The following is a 17,971-nucleotide window of genomic DNA, read 5'->3' as shown; positions in this document are numbered from 1 at the left end:
GGGTAGAGCATCACCTGTGGACAGGTGATTCTCGTCCTGCTTACAGGGGAATTCGCGCATTACGTTCATCCAAGCCCATCCCTCGGAGCACTACAGTTCGAGCAGAGAGTGGTAGGCTCTTGACAGAGGAGTCTGAAGTGAAGGCCCGCTGGGCCGGTTACTTTGAGCGGTTGTACCAGGCTGATCCCCCAACTGTCGAGTTGGACGTCAAGGGTGTTACAATCCCTGTTGCTGACCCTCGAATCAACTGTGGTCCACCTACGCTTGTGGAAACACGGGCTGCAGTGAACCAGTTGAAACGGGGCAAAGCTCCAGGGATCTGTGGCATCCATGCCGAACTTCTCAAGGCTGGTGGAAATGCTGCACTCGTGTCGTTGCATGCAGTTTTGTGCTCTGCCTGGAACACAGGCATCATCCCAACTGACTGGAAGAGGGGCCTTGTTGTCCCTCTCTGGAAAGGGAAGGGTGATCGCCAAGACTGCAACAACTACCGAGGGGTGACGCTGCTCTCAGTGCCGGGCAAGGTCTTTGCTCGGATAATTCTCGATAGGGTTCGCCATCATCTGCTTGAGCACCAGCGTCCAGAGCAGTCAGGCTTTACACCAAAGAGGTCAACGATTGACCGTATCCTTGCACTTCGTGTCCTCACCGAACGCAGACGAGAGTTTCGGCAGGGGCTGCTTGCAGCCTATGTTGATCTCTGTAAAGCGTTCGATTCAGTGAATCGGGACGTCCTCTGGAGGATTCTTGGTCTTCGTGGGGTGCCACCAAAACTGATCGATCTGATGTCTGAACTCTACTCTGGTACTGAGAGTGCTGTGAAGTGTGGTGGTACCATCTCTGACTTATTTCCAGTTGTTACTGGAGTTCGTCAGGGATGTGTACTTGCTCCCACACTTTTCAGCACTTGTATGGACTGGATTCTAGGGAGGATGTCGGAGAGATCAAGTTGCGGTGCGTCATTTGGGAATGTCAAGATCTCGGACCTTGACTTTGCAGATGATGCAGTCATCTTTGCGGAGACTTTAGACATCCTCTTGGGGGCCCTCGAGGTGCTGAATGAGGAGTCGGAGCCGTTGGGATTACGGGTTTCTTGGGTCAAAACTAAGATCCAGGCTTTCGGTGACATCTTGGATGCTGCTGTCCTGTCTGTGTCTGTTTGTGGTGAGGATGTTGAGGTCGTGGAGAGATTCACTTACCTTGGCAGTGATATTCATGTCTCTGCTGGCTGCGAGTCAGAGGTCAATAGACGTCTGGGTCGGGCCTGGGGAGTCATGGACTCACTGGATCATGGGGTGTGGCGCTGCCGGTACCTGTGCGGGAGGACGAAAGTCCGAGTCTTCAGGTCCTTGGTACTTCCAGTCTTGCTCTATGGGTGCGAGACTTGGACTCTGACCAAGGATCTGAGACGGAGACTTAATTCCTTTGGTACCAGGTCTCTTCGGAGAATCCTTGGCTATCGCTGGTCGGATTTTGTGTCCAACGAGCGGTTGCTGAGAGAGACTCGGATGACATTTGTTACCTGCATAGTCCGTGAGCGTCAGTTGCGGCTGTATGGACATGTGGCTCGTTTTCCTGACTCTGATCCTGCTCACCAGATTCTCTCAGCGAGGGAGTCTCATGAGTGGAGGAGGCCAGTGGGTCGACCACGTGCCTCATGGTTGCAACAGGTTGACCATCATCTCAAGGAGATGGGGATGGGCCTGGCATCTACCTGGGGGATGGCCAGACGGAGGCCCCTGGAGTACCGGCGGAAAGTGGACGCAGCGACGTGCTGTTCTGGCACATGCTCCCATACCTGACCTGACCTGACTTTGACATGATTCTTTTTCACAGACATGGTCACCACCTTCTTTGGTAAAGAATAGCAGAAACCTTGAGGCCAACAAGCTCAATATGTTTCCATTTGGTCTTTCCCAATCGCTTGAGACTTATCAGCATTCACTGACCCTGGGCCGATTCTTCCAGCTACAATATTGATGATGCCTTTTTTTTTTGTATACAGAGTCAAGACTCATGGAACAGCTGGATCAGGATGCAACATAACAAAAGGAGCAGCAGAAAGAGAAGGTGAAAATGCCAACAGCAGGGCCAACAGAGAAAATAAATGGAGATGGAGAAAGAAGGGATTCACAGGTAAGTTTGAGGGGTAAGGGTAGGAGGGAATGCAGGGGGTAGATAAGATGGATACAGAAGAAAAATCTGGAGGGTAGAAGGGGATGTTAACAGGTATAGAAGAGATCATGGTTTTGAATGGGGGATTATTTGAATTGGTGAGGAACAGGTGTCTTGAAGACTTGGACGGAAGAATGGGATTGAAGAGAATGTGGAAATTAGTTCCACAAGCACGATACAAAGAGGAACAAATGAGTGAAGGTGAGCAGATATTCTGGATTTTGGGGGTTTCACTAGAAGGGGGTTGCTGATAGACCGCATGCACCCTTCTAATACCTTGGTGGAGGGAGGCAGAGTGCAGAGGAGGAGGAGGAGAAAGGAGGTGGAAGAAGACAGAGACACCACTGACCCATCGGCGATGGCCAAGTGATAGACCCATAGAATCAGCTTCATCATGGGAGATTCAAATTATGTTCTTTATCATTCCCATTGTTTTAATTATCACTGGTACAAGTTTGGTGGTCTTCAGCTTCCAGGATCTCTTGACTTCATTTTTGAGATGTTCGTATTTGGTAATTATCTTGATTTCTGCGTTGTTTAGGATGCGTCAAAATCCTTATCTGATCAATATGGAAATTCTTGAGGGTGATCTACTAAGAAATTTGATGTAAAAATGACCGTTTTTACAGCCATTTTTCCCTGCTGTGCAGGGGTTTGGCTTTTTGTGAGGCAATGTTTTATGGCCGGATGCCCTTCCTGATGCCAACCCTGGTCGCCTCTTACGACACACAGGGATATGGTACACCTATTCTAACCGGGGCATACACCGGGACCAGTACACTGGCACTCATTTCGCCGACCTCGGAAGGATGACAGGCTGAGTCAACCCCCTGGTGTTAATTCAGCAGCCAACGGGGCTTGAACTCAGGACACTGGGATCCCAAGCCGCCACCCTAACCACTAAGCCAACACCAGGCTTCAAGAAATTTGATGTGAGAATTAAATTTATTTTGTCATCGGTCACGTGGTCTGGCAAACATTTTTTTGAAGAAAAAAAACAAACCTTAAAACGGCTTCTCCAGAACAGCTTACCAGATTGATGCAAAACTTCACACATATGATTGATTGACGAGCCACGGGGAATATAGTTTGATAATTTAAATGTCATGGGTCACATGATCTGGCAGGCTTGTTGGATTTAAGCAACAACCATTAAAAAAACATCTCTTAAACCAGTGAACCAATGGATACGAAACTTTAAGTATATCATCGACTATCCATGAGGATACAAGGTTGATAACTAAAATGTCATCGGTCATGTGGTCTGGATGCCATATTGGATTGAATGAAAACCTTTAAATAATTCCTTCTCTTGAACCCAAAAATCAATTGATGCGAAACTTCATACATATGATCAACCAGTCATGTAGGAATATCAGTTGAAAATTTAAACGTCATCGGTCATGTGGTCTCGCAGCCATGTTGGATTTGAGGTAAAACCGTTAATAAAACTTTTAAAATAATCTTTTCTCAAATGGTTGAACCAATGGATATGGAACTTTAAGTAAATCATTGACTACCAATGGGTATACAAGGGTGATTACTAAAACTTGCTCCAATTATTACTGGTACAATTTCGGTGGTCTTCAGCTTCTTTTGACTTCATTTTTGAGATCTTAGCATTTGTTCATTTTCTTTATTCCTGCATTGTTTAGGCCAAAATCGCTGGGTACTGAAACCTCAATTAGCAATGCTGTCTTTTATGTTTTTTACTACCTTAGTATGATTATATGATCGCAATGCTTTGTTTGCTTTTTTCACGCTCGACAGGATCATCAGGTCATATGTGAGTGCTACTTCCTTGTTTTCAATGATTGCTTTTGGTTCGTGTCTTCATGAGTTTTCTTGGACTTGGATATTGAAATTTTTGCAGATGTGCCAGTCAATTACTCCACATACCTTGTTGTGCCTTTGCGTGTATGCCTGTTCTGACATGAGTTTTTACATCCCAAAAGGAGATGACTCTTGCTACCTTGCAGAACCTACACCTGTCCGATTGACTCAGTCCCACCATTTTCTCAAAGCCTATTGGTATAGTGTTCTTGGTCTTGGAATCTGCATTCTATAGTGATCAATAAAGTCTCCATCGCGTGCTTTTGACATGAACTGGCACCCTGCTCTGCTCACCAAACTCTCTTCCTCTGGAATCCAACGCCATCTCCACTCATGGCTCACAGACTTCCTCTCCTGTCACAGTCAACGTGTGGCTCTGAATGGAGTTCTTTCATCCCCTATTCCTGTCTTGGCTGGAGTTCCTCAAAGCAGCGTTCTGGACCCTGTTCTTTTCCTGGTTTTCATCAATGATCTCTCTGACTCTCTGGAAAATCCTCTTTATCTCTTTGATGAGGACTCCACCCTCTGTTGTACCATCTGTCATCCCTCAGAGCGGCAAGCAGCAGCTTCTTCGCTCACTCCAGATCTGCATAAAATCACAAACTGCTCCAACATGTGGAACATGTCTTTCAATCCTGACAAATCTCACACTCTCACTATGTCTCTCCAAAAGGACTGTTTAGAACCCCCCCCCCCCTCCAATCTACTTTCTCAACAATCCTCTGGAAGAAGCCCTTGCATTCAAGCTTCTGGATCTCACTATCTGCCATGATCTTTCCTGGGAAAGCCACATTTCCAACCTGGCATCCAAAGCCAGTCGCCGACTCGGAATCCTCCGTCGTGCAAAGTCCTTCCTTGGCCCACTTGCGCTCCTGACCACATACAAAGCTTTCGTGCATAGCCTGATGGAGTACTGCTCTCCCCTCTGGGCTGGTGCTCCTGCCTCTCACCTTTCTTGGCTTCATGCTGTGGAAACCAAGGCATTTAGGATCATTGGTATCTCCCATGATGAGGCTGAGTCTTCGGACCTCTCACAATCTATCATAGCAGGCAGGTCGGTGGTCTTTCTGTCTTCTACTATCTCCTCTCTGGTATCGCCCCTCCCCCCCCCTCCACTCTGTCTGTGATATGTCCCCATCATATTTCTGCAGGGCGCTCAAGATCTGCCAACAACCCCCTTCTGGTAAAACTACCAAAATCACAAATCACTGCTCACCTTCACTCTTTTATTCCTCTTTGTCCCGCCTTTGGAATAAACTCCCACACTCTCTTCAATTCCATTCTTCCCTCCAGACCTTCAAAGCAGCTGTTCACCACCACCTTTTATGGTTCCCCATCCAAATCCTCGATCTTTTCTACCCTCGTTAATCCACCCCAAACCCACGTCTTTCAAATTCCCTGCTTTCCTTCCTGAAAGTCCCTGTTGTGTCCATCTTGTATACCCCGGGTTCCCCGCCCCATCCCTCTGCCTTGCACAGATCTCCTAATGTCTCCGTTCCCCACTGTTTTGTCCTTCCCTCTCCCGCCCCTCTTGTCTCATGCCCCCCTTGCTGTGCGCTGTGTGTTTGTTCTCATACGAGCCTCGACAAGGTATACAAAAAAAAAACCTAAACTGTGACACAACGTCATCTTATTGCAGTGTATAATGAAGTGTATGTATATATTTATTATATATATATATATATATATATATATATATATATATATATATATATATATATATATATATATATATATATATAGTTACGGCTGTGGAAATTCGCAGAACACCATAAAGGTTCCTCAGATCAGTTATCCCGGTAAGTGAGTGTTCAGATAGGTTTCCCCACCGTTGTTTGGAGGGAATTCTTCGTGTTCTTCGGGTTGTGACCCTTTGAGGTAGGTTTTTCTTTTTCTATTGTTATTTTGAACCGACAGATCACGCTACAACCCTTTTCGTCGCGTCGAAAAGGGGTCCGAGCACGCGGAGTGAAGAACAACAAGGAAACCTGCGCTAGTGCGCGGGTTTTCGCGCCCTTTCTTCTCCGCGGCTGGCACGAGAAGGGGCGAGGCAGCTCGCTCCTAATTGGTGGATGCGCGGTGTGACGCGGTAGGAGTCGAGGAACGCCCCTTTGGGAGAAGCTACTGGAAGGAAGGTGGAGCCGAAAATGGGGTGGGGCGAAGGGCGGAGCCCCATGTTATTTAAGGTGGACGGCACACGAGGCTCGAGCGGACTCTCTGTGGTCCAGGCTCTCGCTGCTTTCTCTGCTCGTGGTTCACTCGCCTCCCCGCTCTTTTTGGTTCATGACTCGCTTGTCTTTGGTGGTCCGGTGGAGCGACCTGTGCATCGGAGACGCAGACTGAAGGCGCAGATCTGCCAGCTGTGTGGTGCGAACCTGCGCGTCCAGGCAAGGAGCGCCGGAGAGAGCTTGCCGGCCACGCGGGAGGCCCGGAATCAGGTGCGGCCACGCTAACTGCCGCGGGGACGGGACGTCATGACTCGCCGACCACCGAGGGGGGGGGGGAAGGTAACCTGCATCGTTCTCGTGGGCCTATTCGGTCAGCCAAGGCTCACAGACATAAAGGTCCACGGACCCCGTCTACCTCCTTGTCTATGAGGGGGTCTTTTCCTTTGTTTTTGAGTGTATGCTGTGGCGCCGTGTCTATTAAGTAGACCTGTCTAACTGTGCCTGTACATTGATCCTTGCTCATATTTGGTTGTATTGCTTTCTATTTGCCTTGCTGGTACATACGTGCATGATTCCTTGCGTGTGTTGTGGGTAAATAATAAATGTACTTGCTTGTGAAATATATCCCGTTCGTCGCGTCCTCCTTTCACCCCATTGAAACGCCATCTTGCATCGCAGAATAAATAGCTGCGTTTTAAACACCCGGTAAGGAGAATCGGATCCATCGAGGTCGGCGATAATACCTGCTCGGTTATCACTGTAGAACGGAATGGACCGCTTAAGTGGTTCGTGTCCCCAGCCGACCTGCGGTGAGGTACGGTCGCCCGGTCGACTGCCCGCGCAGTTACTTAGGTATATCGTGTTCGGCGAGTGACCCTATCTTGCGCGGGTAGACAATTGGCACGGCCGTGGTGGGATTGAAGACCCACCCGTGACAGGGTTCCGGCGTTAGCTCCGGAAAGTCACGACTGAATTGTCCGTCCGGTGGGTGACGCGGTTGCGATTAGAGGTACGCGGCCGATCGCACGCCGGCGGGCGCAAATTCGTAACAATATGTGTGTGTGTGTGTGTGTGTGTGTGTGTGTGTGTGTGTGTGTGTGTGTGTGTGTGTGTGTGTGTGTGTGTGTGTGTGTGTGTGTGTGTGTGTGTGTGTGTGTTTTTGTTTATTTCTTCACGATCTTTAAAATCATTATTATTATTAAAATTGAAGTATATATTTAAACACTGTGTGGGTATCATATTCTATGAGCTCTCTAGTTACGATTTGTTTTCCATCCCTGTTGAGCTGATCTCTTCTTAGCTGTTCAAATGAGCCTTCTTTATCTTTGCCAAATCTGTGCAACTCTTTTGTATGCATGTGTACTGAGTACTGTTGGTGGAGGTCTCGTCGTGTTGGCTGGTTGATGTTGTGTGTTTTTTACCCAAGCCCATGCCCCCTGGAAAAAAAATACAAAAACTACAAAAAAACACACAAAAAAGATTTTGTATTTTCTTATTTTGATCTGGTGTTGATAAATTATTGTGGTGGTGATGTGATGCAGGCAGGCTGGGCTGAATGGCCTCCACTTGTGTCTAATATCCTTGTGATTTCTTGTGTTCCCTTGTGTTTTGTATATCTTCCTGCTATTTTATTGTTCTCCCAGTTGTCAGAGTATATCTGTTGATTCAGTATTTCGGGGGTTTTTGTGGGGGTCGTGGTTGAGGCTGTATTCACTCCTCTTTCAGTTTAATGTGACATATTTATTCACTTCTGTCTTTTGAAATTTTTTGCTGGATGGATTAGAAATACCTTTTCAGGCCCGCTATCTTCGTGCTTGCATACAAATTGGATTTGGTAGTCTGTCGAGCTTTCAACGAATTCAGCCAATCCTACTGTTGTGATTCTGTGCAGTTGGTTGAGCTCTATCAGGCCGCTACCTCCTTATCGTCTTGGTAGGTACATTCTCAGGGTATAAATGTCGAACATTTTGTGGATCGTGAGGAGTTTCCTTCTTTTGATATCGAGTTTATTGACTTGTTTCTCCGGGAGAGATATGTTTTCAGGATTGGCCCTGTTCTACGCAAGTATTCTTTGGCAATTGCTCTGCGCATTTGTTTGTGACATATTTGGTGGCCCTCTTCTCCTCCGAAGCATTCGTATGATTCTTTGTTTGGCACACTTATCTAGGCCAAATTATATTTGAATGTCGGCGGAGTACCCTTTCACTAATTTCAGTTGTTCTGCCAATTTTTCATCATTTAGTGCGAAGAGTTTTAAAATCGTCCACGGATAGGAGATGGGTCACCTTTCCTGTCTATTTGGATGTTCTTCAATTGGATGTTAGGGTGTATCCATGTCATTGCTCATTAATGAGGTTGCTCAGTGTGTCCAGGGCTAGGCAAAACAGGAATGATGAAAGGCTGTCCCCCTCAAAGATCCCGCATCATATCTTCACCCCTGGTATTTCCATCTTTCCTTCTGAGTGCTGTAATATAAATGTGGTATTCAAGTGTTCCATTGCTTTCTCTATCAGTTTGGTTATTTGGGGGTTGATTTTGTATTCATTCGTGCATTTTATCATGTATGAATGTGGGACACTATCAAAAGATTTTTATAGTCTATCCAGGCTGTGGACAATTTGGTTCTTCTCGTTTTACAGTTTTCACATATGGCCTTGTTTAGTAGTAGGTAGTCAATTGTTCTAGAGCATCCTCTCTTACATCCCTTCTGTTGTGCCTCTCGGCCTCCTTCTTGTGTTCGGTGGTGGTACAATGCCTTCAGAAAGTATTCACATCCCTCGACTTTTGTCGCATTTTGTTGTGTTACATCCTGAATTTAAAATGGATAAAATTGAGATTTTTTTTGTCACCAATCTACACAAAATACCCCATAATGACAAAGTGAAAACGTGTTTTTAGAATTTTAAAAAAATTAATTAAAAATAAAACGGTGAAATGTCTTGAGTCAATACGTATTCAACCCCTTTGCTATGACACTCCAAATTAAGCTCAGGTGCATCCAATTTCCTTTGATCATCCTACAGATGTCTTTACACCTTGATTGGAGTCCATCTGTGGCCAATTCAATTGACTGGACATGATTTAGAAAGAAACACACCCTTCTATTTCAGGTCCCACCGTTGACAGTGCATGTCAGAGCAGAAACTCTTCCATGAAGTCCAAGGAACTTTCTGTCGAACTCCGAGATAGAATTATGAGGAGTCATAGATCTGGGGAAGGGTATAAAACAATTTCTAGAGTGTTGAAAGTTCCCAAGAACACAGTGAGCTCCATCATTAGGAAATGGAAAGAATATGGAACTACTCAGACTCTTCCTCGAGCTGGCTGTCTGACCAAACTAAACTAGGCAACCAGGCAAGAAGGACTTTGGTCAGGAAGGTGACCAAGAACCCAATAACCACTCTGACAGAACGACAGAGTTCCTTGGCTGAGATGGGAGAACCTGCTGGAAGGACAACAGTCTCTGCAGCACTTTACCAATCTGGGCTCTATGGAAGAATGACCAGACGGAAGCCACTCCTGAGAAAAAGGCACATGACAGCACATCTGGAGTCTGCAAAAAGGCACGAGAAAGACTCTGAGAGCATGAGACAAAGCATTCTGTGGTCTGATGAGATGAAAATTGAACTCTTTGGCCAGAATGTAAAGCGATACATCTGGCAGAAACCGAGCACAGCTCATCACCCTTCTCACATCATCCCTACTATGAAGCATGGTGGTGGCAGCATCATGCTATGGATATGGAAATGCTTTTCAGCAGCAGGAACTGGGAGACTTTTAAGGATAGAGGGAACAATGAATGGAGCCAAATACAGGCAAATCCTTGAGGAGAACCTGCTTTAGAGTGCAAAAGACCTTAGACTGCAGCGAAGATTTACATTCCAGCAGGACAATGACCCCAAACATACAGCCAACTGGAATGGCTGCAGAACAAGTCATTGAGTGGCCCAGGTAAAGCCCAGACTTGAATTCAATTGAGAATCTGTGGAAAGACTTAAAAATTGCTGTTCACGACGCTTCCCATCCAACTTGACAGAACTTGAGCAAATCTGCATGGAAGAATTGTAGAAAATCCCCAAATCCAGATGTGCAAAGCTGGTACAGATGTACCCAAGAAGGCTCGGAGCTGTAATCGCTGCCAACGGCGCTTCTGCGAAGTATTGGATACTTATTAATGCAAAACATTTCAGCTCTTCATTTTACATTAAATTGTAAAAATTTATAAAAACACGTTTTCACTTTGTCATTATGGGGTATTTTGTATAGATCAGTTACAAAAAAATTAAATATAACCCATTTTGAATTCTAGCTGTAACGCAAAATGTGAAAAAAGTTAAGGGGAGTGAATACTTTCTGAAGGCACTGTGCATGATTTCTGTGATGATTCCTGTTAGAAGTTTGTATGATGCTGGTAGACATGTTATTGTCTATATTTGTTCGGCAGTTGAGTTTCTTCAGATTTTGAGATGAGGAAGGTGTTACCTTCTGTGAGCCACTCATCCATTACCTTTTCCTCTTGGATAAGTTTGTTGAATGCTCGAGTGTAGTGAGTGTGGAGAGCATCTTGTTGCTTTCGCCAGAAGTTTGCAATCCCATCTGGGCCTGGGCTTTTTAAAGTTTGGCATTTTTACAAGCCTTTTTTTTTTAAATCAATAATTATCACTGGGAGGGGGGGGGGATTTCGCTCAGATGTTTTGATATTTTCCAAGTGTTGGATCCATTCCGCCTCCATGTTGTGTTCTTTTGGGTCTTCATAACTCCCTTTCCAAAAATATTCAAGTTTATCTTTTGCAGAGGATTTGATACATCTTGATTTTGTTTCCCTTGTTCGCAGTAGAATCTTTTTGGGTTCTTTTCAAACATCTGGTTTTGTTTTCTCCCGTTGTTGACTTCTTCAAGTCTTGTTTTTTTTATAACTTCCTTGCTATCATTTCTATTTTTAGTTTGTTTTCAGCAACTATTACTTCGAGGTCTTTGTCCTTGGATTTTAAATTTGTTTTTTATTCTTGGGATTCTCTTCATTAGCTTTGGGCTTTGGTTTTCTTCTCTGAATTGCTGCATTAGGTGTGTGTGTGTGTGTGTGTGTATGTGTGTGTGTGTGTGTGTGTGTGTGTGTGTGTGTGTGTGTGTGTGTGTGTGTGTGTGTGTGTGTGTGTGTGTGTGTGTGTGTGTGTGTGTGTGTGTGTGTGTGTGTGTGAAACACTGCCCAGAGATCAAACTGCCCAGTTCAAATTGCAAAATTTCAATCGTTTAAATAGTTTTGTGAACAAATTGATATGGACTGAGTCAATCTTTGTTCTTTTAAGCAGTTAAATGCAATTACAACTTTATTTCACAGGTGAACGAGAGTTGTACATTGAACTCTATTTGTGTCTGTGGCATCTTGTTACCACTAAGCTGCTGATGTTTTGCCATTCAGATGAAATGTTCAGATATTTAACTTTGATGCTGTTACATATACACATATACACATATATATATATATATATATATATATATATATATATATACACACACACACACACAGATTTTTAATAACTCTAAAGCATGAGCATGAGATTTTGGTTCCCCAGTCCTCCATCCTCCCATGTCCGGGTCTGCCCCCTCCTCAGGCCCAAAGGGTTTCAGGCATTCATTCTCTAACCAATTCCTTGTTACCCTCTCCAAATCTCAGCTTTCTGTTCACCTTCACTCCTTTGTTCCTTTTTTATTTATTTATCAAGACTTGGAACAAATTCCCTACATCTGTCCTCTCATGATGTTCCCGTGAATCCTTCAAGGCAACACCTCATCTCATGTTGTCTCCTATCCTCTCCAAAAGGTTTCACTCCAGCTAACCCTGGCCCACTATCCTTCTTTTGTCACTTGTCAATCAATTCTCCTCTACCCTGCAGCTCGCTTGGAGCCCCTCTATCTTTGTCCTCCAGCAATTCAAAGAGCTTGGACCACGATTACAAAAAATATAAACGCCACATGTGAAAATGAAACACTTGTTACCTCTGCCACCGAAGGTGGACGGAGTTTTTGTTTTCATCCCTATTTTCCTGTCTGTCTGTCTGTCAGTTTGTGAGCAGGATATCTCAAAAAGTTATGTCTGGATTGGGACGAAACTTGCTGAACAGGTTGGGTGTGTGACAAGGAAGAATTGATTCGATTTTGGTAAAGGTCTGGATGTGGATACCAGATTTGAAGTTTTTTTGAGTGATTCATCACCATTGAGAGACGAGGCCAAAAACAATGTGGAGCACGGTATTGCAAAAAGTAATGGATGGATTGGGACAAAACTTGGTAGATGAATTGGGTCGGTGACAAGGGCGAATTGTTTCGATTTTGGTTCAGGTCCGGATGCAGATCCAGTCTATCAGTGGGATATAAAGCGTTGGTGGAGTATGCGCTCCACCAAGTGCCGTCTAGTTCCAAATGTATTTCTGTTTCCAGCCACTAGAGGGGGAGGTGTTCGCTGATTTATTTACTATTTTCGAAAATGTGAACACTTCACAGATCTATCTCCTATTTTATTCTCCATTGTGACATTCTTTCATGTCCTTTGTTGTTATATTTAATCTGGGATCTTTTGCTTTCCATAATCCTCTGGTGGAATTTTCATCCCCCAATCTGTTCCACACTTCAACCACAAACACGCCATATCCCTTTTTCGTGTTCTACGAGTCGTGACATCTGTTTTCCTGGAGACTCAAAGTCGAAAAAGCACTGGATGAACAAACGTCAAAGGGAGGGGAAATGGTCGAAAAGGGTCATCTGCTCCCCTGTATCTTATTCCTCAAACAATGGAGTTTTAAAATTTCACATCAAATTTTCTCTAATTATTTATCAATGTCAGTGTCAACTGAAATAACTAGAGGGGGAGCACTCGGGAGAGTGCAAAACCTCCGCCACCAATACTGCTGGGTCACTCAAGTGAACCTTATATCTTATTCATTAAATATGTCAACAGTGCTGACAGAGATATAGTTCTTTTCTCCAACATTTTTTTTTTTGGGGGGGGGGGGTTGGAAATCACTTAAAACATGTAGAAATGCAAAAAAAAAATTTCTCTAAATTTTTTGGGGGGGTTGGAAATCACTTAAAACATGTAGAAATGCAAAAAAAAAATTCTTCAACAATTTTTTTGGGGGGGGGGGGCAAGTCCAAAATCTAATGTCATGATCCTTGGACCATACCTAAACCCCCCCACCAAGTTTCGTCGAAATCCGTTGAGGGGTTTTTCCGTAATACTGTTCACAAAAAAACAAATAAACCAATGTCACCCCCAGGGTGACCCGTATCTTGCCAAAAGGTGACCATGTGTGACTTCTTTAAGGTCACACTGAGGTGAACAGAGCTGCTATCCAACAGGAGCGACTCCTTGAGGAATATCTGCCTACGAGAGATTCCGATGAGAATCGTTCTACAGAGTAACCATGAAAAATATGCATTTGCCTCATAACGTTACCAAATGACGTCATAATGTCTCAAGCTTGACATATCTAGAAAGCACTCATCGAGGTGTTCAATTTGAGGTACTACATGATATGGTTCCTAAAACTTGAAAATTTGACCTTGGGGTCAAATATGTTTGACCTTAGGCCCTAACCATGAAGGTCAAGGCCAATTGCCACCAAAATTAATCAGCTAAGCGCCAGACCATGAACTATATTCCCATGAAGTTTGAAGACGATCCGATCAAAATTACTCAAAAATAAGGGTTTCGTCGACTCCCCTGATTTGCGACAAAGTGACCTTGACCTTTGACCTTGACCTTCAAAATTTTATGCGCTGAAAGGGACCTCTATAGGCCTCTGATATGCGAAGTTACAAAAATTTCCAATGATAACTGTGCTCTGCAGAGTGATCGATACATGATTACAGCAAACAAAAAAAACATCCAAGCTGACTAATATATCTTGCAAAAACTTCGTTTTGGCAAGATAACAAACAAACAGAAAGGGGTGAAAACAGTAACCTCCGATCTTCGATGGCGTAGGTTAATAAAACAGGTAAATAGATTTCAGGGTTGGCAGGATGGCCTGGACCTTGATATATGCACACTCACCCTGCGCTGTCTAGCCTGGGTTCGAATTCCATCCCAGCTATCAACTCTCTCCCCAGTGTTTCTCCTTCAGAGCGAGCTATCAATGTGTGTGCCATCCTTAAGACCCTTCAGACCCCGAAAACTCCAGGACCACAATTGACTCATCTGTGAGCATTGGTTGGTGGACATTAATAATCCTACAGTGTCCTTCGTCAAGATTAGAGGAGTTATCTCCTGTGTCCAAATTCCAAACTTGTGCCTAAAACTGTGGGGAGCAAGTTGTCTGGTATTCTTGGACACTCCTTGACACCGGATTGATTACACCTTTTGCTATCTCATCACAATGTGGTTGTCTCGTTCAGCAGCTCCTTCACTGTAAACAAATTCATATTCCTGGTTGGTTACACTTCACATATGAACGGTGGTCTTCGGCGACGAAGGTCATCCATGGATGCGTTTGGAACCCACGTTTCCTCCAGTGCCCGCCCGACTTTTTTGAATGTCTGCCTGCAGATGGCGCTTCCTCCTCAATGATCATTGAGTCACAGTCAAATACTGGTGCTTTGCAATCCTCTTTCGATGGGACCTTCTAAAAAAATCCTCATTTTGTGGGAATCCTCAATATAAATCCCTGAATGTGATCGTGTGTGACCGCTGGCCCATCCTGGCAGGTTTGAGAGATCTCACACCATGTAAGCATTATCAGTAATTCCTGATCCCACAATCGGAAATAACAGCAAGCAGATGTACAGGGTATGGTATTACTATTTGTGAACGTGTCGGAATGCTTCCTCTCACGATATCTTTAGGCTGTCAGTAAGGACTGATGTTAAAGGCTTACATTCCTGTACTTGACTTCTCTACTAGCCAAGAATGTCCAACTTGGCTCTGATAGTCCAACGGTTTACTTGTTTGTCTCAAACTTTGCTTCCAATGACCTCCATCAATATTTGTCTATTACACCATGCATGAATTACCTCCACCACCGAAGGTGAAGGAGGTTATGTTTTCACCCCTTTCTGTCTATTTGTCTGTCTGTTTGTTTGTCTGTTTGTTTGTTGGGATTCGCAAGATATCCGTTATTGTCGGGTTTTCCGTGTGTGTGTGTGTGTGTGTGTGTGTGTGCGTGCGTGCGTGCGTGCGTGCGTGCGTGCGTGCGTGCGTGCGTGCGTGCGTGTGTGTGTGTGCAACGCGAGGCTCCACAGCACAAAGCAGCAAACCAATTTCGATGAAACTTGGCTCACAGGTGCCATATGGGCTGGGAGTGTGCGCGTTTGAGTTTCGTTGCTAAGCAACCACCCGTTGCTATGCAGCGGCCGAAAAACCACGTTTTAAGAACCCAAACGGTAACTGACGTAGCGCGGCTTCTATGATAGGTAGAGCGACCGGACCAACTCCTGCCTATTCCTTGCATCCCCATCTAGTTATCGCGACAGCATAACGTTCCTCTATCTCTCATGGTTTCCGAATGGCAGCCCTCCGAATGCGGAAAGGTGGTGAACCAGGGAATATGTTAAGTGACCTTGACCTCGGAAACCGTCGATGGCGGAATGTTCAAATTCGGTGTATGGATAGAGTTTTATAACTACTACAGGATTGAACCGCAGCATTTTTCCAGATTCGATCACCAAGGGTGTCGGGGCTGAAATACACAAAATTCGAAAAAATACTTTTTCTCGACCGACGTTAACTATTTTCAATACTTGTCCTACAGTTTTGAATGTGGAGAAACGAGACTTCGGAATTAAACACTTGGAGATATTTAGAAAATTTTACTCGAGCCGATTTTTGATTTAGGTTTTATTTTTCAAATGGTAGTCCTTCAAAAATCGGGTGTCTATTTACCGTCATTTTTTATGAGGAGTGCCAGTTGGCAAAATACGCAATAGGAAAAAATCTTGCCAGGCAGAGGAACAATTGTATGTGAACCAATACGTCTTGGCAATGAATCTTGGTCGGTGGATCGGTCAGAATGAAAAGCATCGTATCTAGCGCTTCGATCCTAGCGAATCCCTCGTCGCCTCCCGGCTTGTCTGTCTGTCTGTTTGTATGTTTGTGTGCAGGATATCTCAAAAAATTGTGGACGGATCCGGATGAAATTTTGTGGACAGGTTGGGTGTGTGACAATGACGAAGTGATTAGATTTTGATGAAAATCTGGATCCGGATCCGACTACTAGAATTTTAAAAGTGATTCTTCACCATTGAGAGATGGGGCTAAAAACGATATATAGCACGATATCTCAAAAAGTTGTGGACGGATTCGGATGAAACTTGGTGGACAGTTTGGGTGTGTGGCAAAGAAGAATTGATTCGATTTTGGTAAAGGTCCGGATCTGGATACGAAAATTAGTTATTTTTAAATTGATTCTTCACCATTGAGAGATTGGGCCAAAAACGATATAGTACTGTATAGCATGATATTTCAGAAATGTATTTTTCAGAAATTTTTTCAGATATTTCAGATTTTTTCATATTAAAAGTCAGGTTTTCATTTCATCATGATCACAGTTTATTTTTGAGTTTGATCTGATGGGGCATATCTATAGGGGTCTTACATTGGAGCAGTCCAAATATGGGTTCAATTCCTGATCAGACCATATACTGTTAGATTATTGCTTCGCAGGCAGGACGTTGGTTGTATCACAAACAGTGCCGTACCCTGGATGTAAACTTAAGCTGGGTGTGCCATCTGCTAGTATTCTTTTGTAGATGTTATAGATCCCACGGGGTACCCTTCAAAAAGAGGAGGCCATTGTGTGCCATGCCCTGGACAAAAACTGTCAAATGTACACCGCCGGAATGGATATTTGCAGGAAGGGCCTTCCATCACAAATTGCACTCCATCACAAAGAGGGGACATTAAGCTTGGGACACTTCGTGGACGATAAATATCCCACGGCATCTATACCAAAGAATAGGTAAGTTATCTCCGGCAACCTGAACAAATGACAAATCCCTGCTAATTTCACCTTCAGTCAAATGTCATGACCAACTTGGACAAAAAACTTTCCCCAGCGGACTCCGCAAGAAGGTGAGGATAATTCATGCCGTTAAGGAAACCTAGTTGTAGTAGTAGTAGTAGTAGTGGTGGTGGTGGTAGTAGTCGTAGTAGTTGTAGTGGTAGTAATACTGTAATCTAACCCTTACTATAATTCACGAACCGGTGTGTGTTTGTGTGTGTGGTTATTTGTCGCGCTACTCCTCCTACAGTTCTGTTTCGATTACATTCAGAGTTGCTACATCGGATCAGCACGACGCCAGTTCGTGTATAGGGATGCTTTTATATTTGCTGTTAGTCTTGGGGTTGGAGGGGGGATGGGGATGCAAATTATCTCGGTAAATCTGTATGGTGTAGCGCCGCTCCAGGTAGGAGAGGGTATTACAAATCCCACCCTTTACAGTAATCTCTACGAATGTGTGTGTATGTGTGTGTGTGTGTGTGTGTGTGTGTGTGTGTGTGTGTGTGTGTGTGTGTGTGTGTGTGTGTGTGTGTGTGTGTGTGTGTGTGTATCTCTTCCATAACTCCAAAACCATAAAACCTAGCAGCCTGAAACTTTGCTTGCATACTGTTACGTTTGAGGGGGGGGGAGGGTATGCATTCAAAGGGTAATTAGGATGTTTAATTAGGTATGCCATGCTGTTCGAGTTTACCAGGATCTCGATGTAATAAGTAGCAATTCAGTGGTGATAAGTTGTCTAGTAAATGTTCATTTTTTCAAGGGGGAAATGATAATTGTCACGTAATTAGATAGGGACACGGG

At 44.4% G+C, this 17,971-nt stretch overlaps 1 protein-coding gene across 3 annotated transcripts in view; it reads left to right on the top strand.

Moving 5' to 3' along the window:
* Positions 1–17,971, top strand: part of LOC147014615 (uncharacterized) — a 57,790-nt gene that overhangs the window by 13,416 nt on the left and 26,403 nt on the right. For all 3 annotated transcript variants that reach the window (XR_015050822.1, XR_015050821.1, XM_085852736.1), the window contains one exon: positions 2,006–2,136. Coding sequence is in view for 1 of the 3 variants with exons in the window: in XM_085852736.1 (XP_085708862.1) it covers positions 2,006–2,046 (41 nt within the window). In the remaining 2 variants the exon portion in view is untranslated. The remainder of the gene's footprint in view (positions 1–2,005; positions 2,137–17,971) is intronic.

Source organism: Eptatretus burgeri, chromosome 13, assembly GCF_056783735.1.
Source record: "Eptatretus burgeri isolate ZD-2024b chromosome 13, Ebu_testis_v1, whole genome shotgun sequence".
NCBI lineage: Eukaryota > Metazoa > Chordata > Myxini > Myxiniformes > Myxinidae > Eptatretus > Eptatretus burgeri.
The sequence above is the reverse complement of the archived record's forward strand: the minus strand, read 5'-3'. Positions and strand labels throughout refer to the sequence as shown.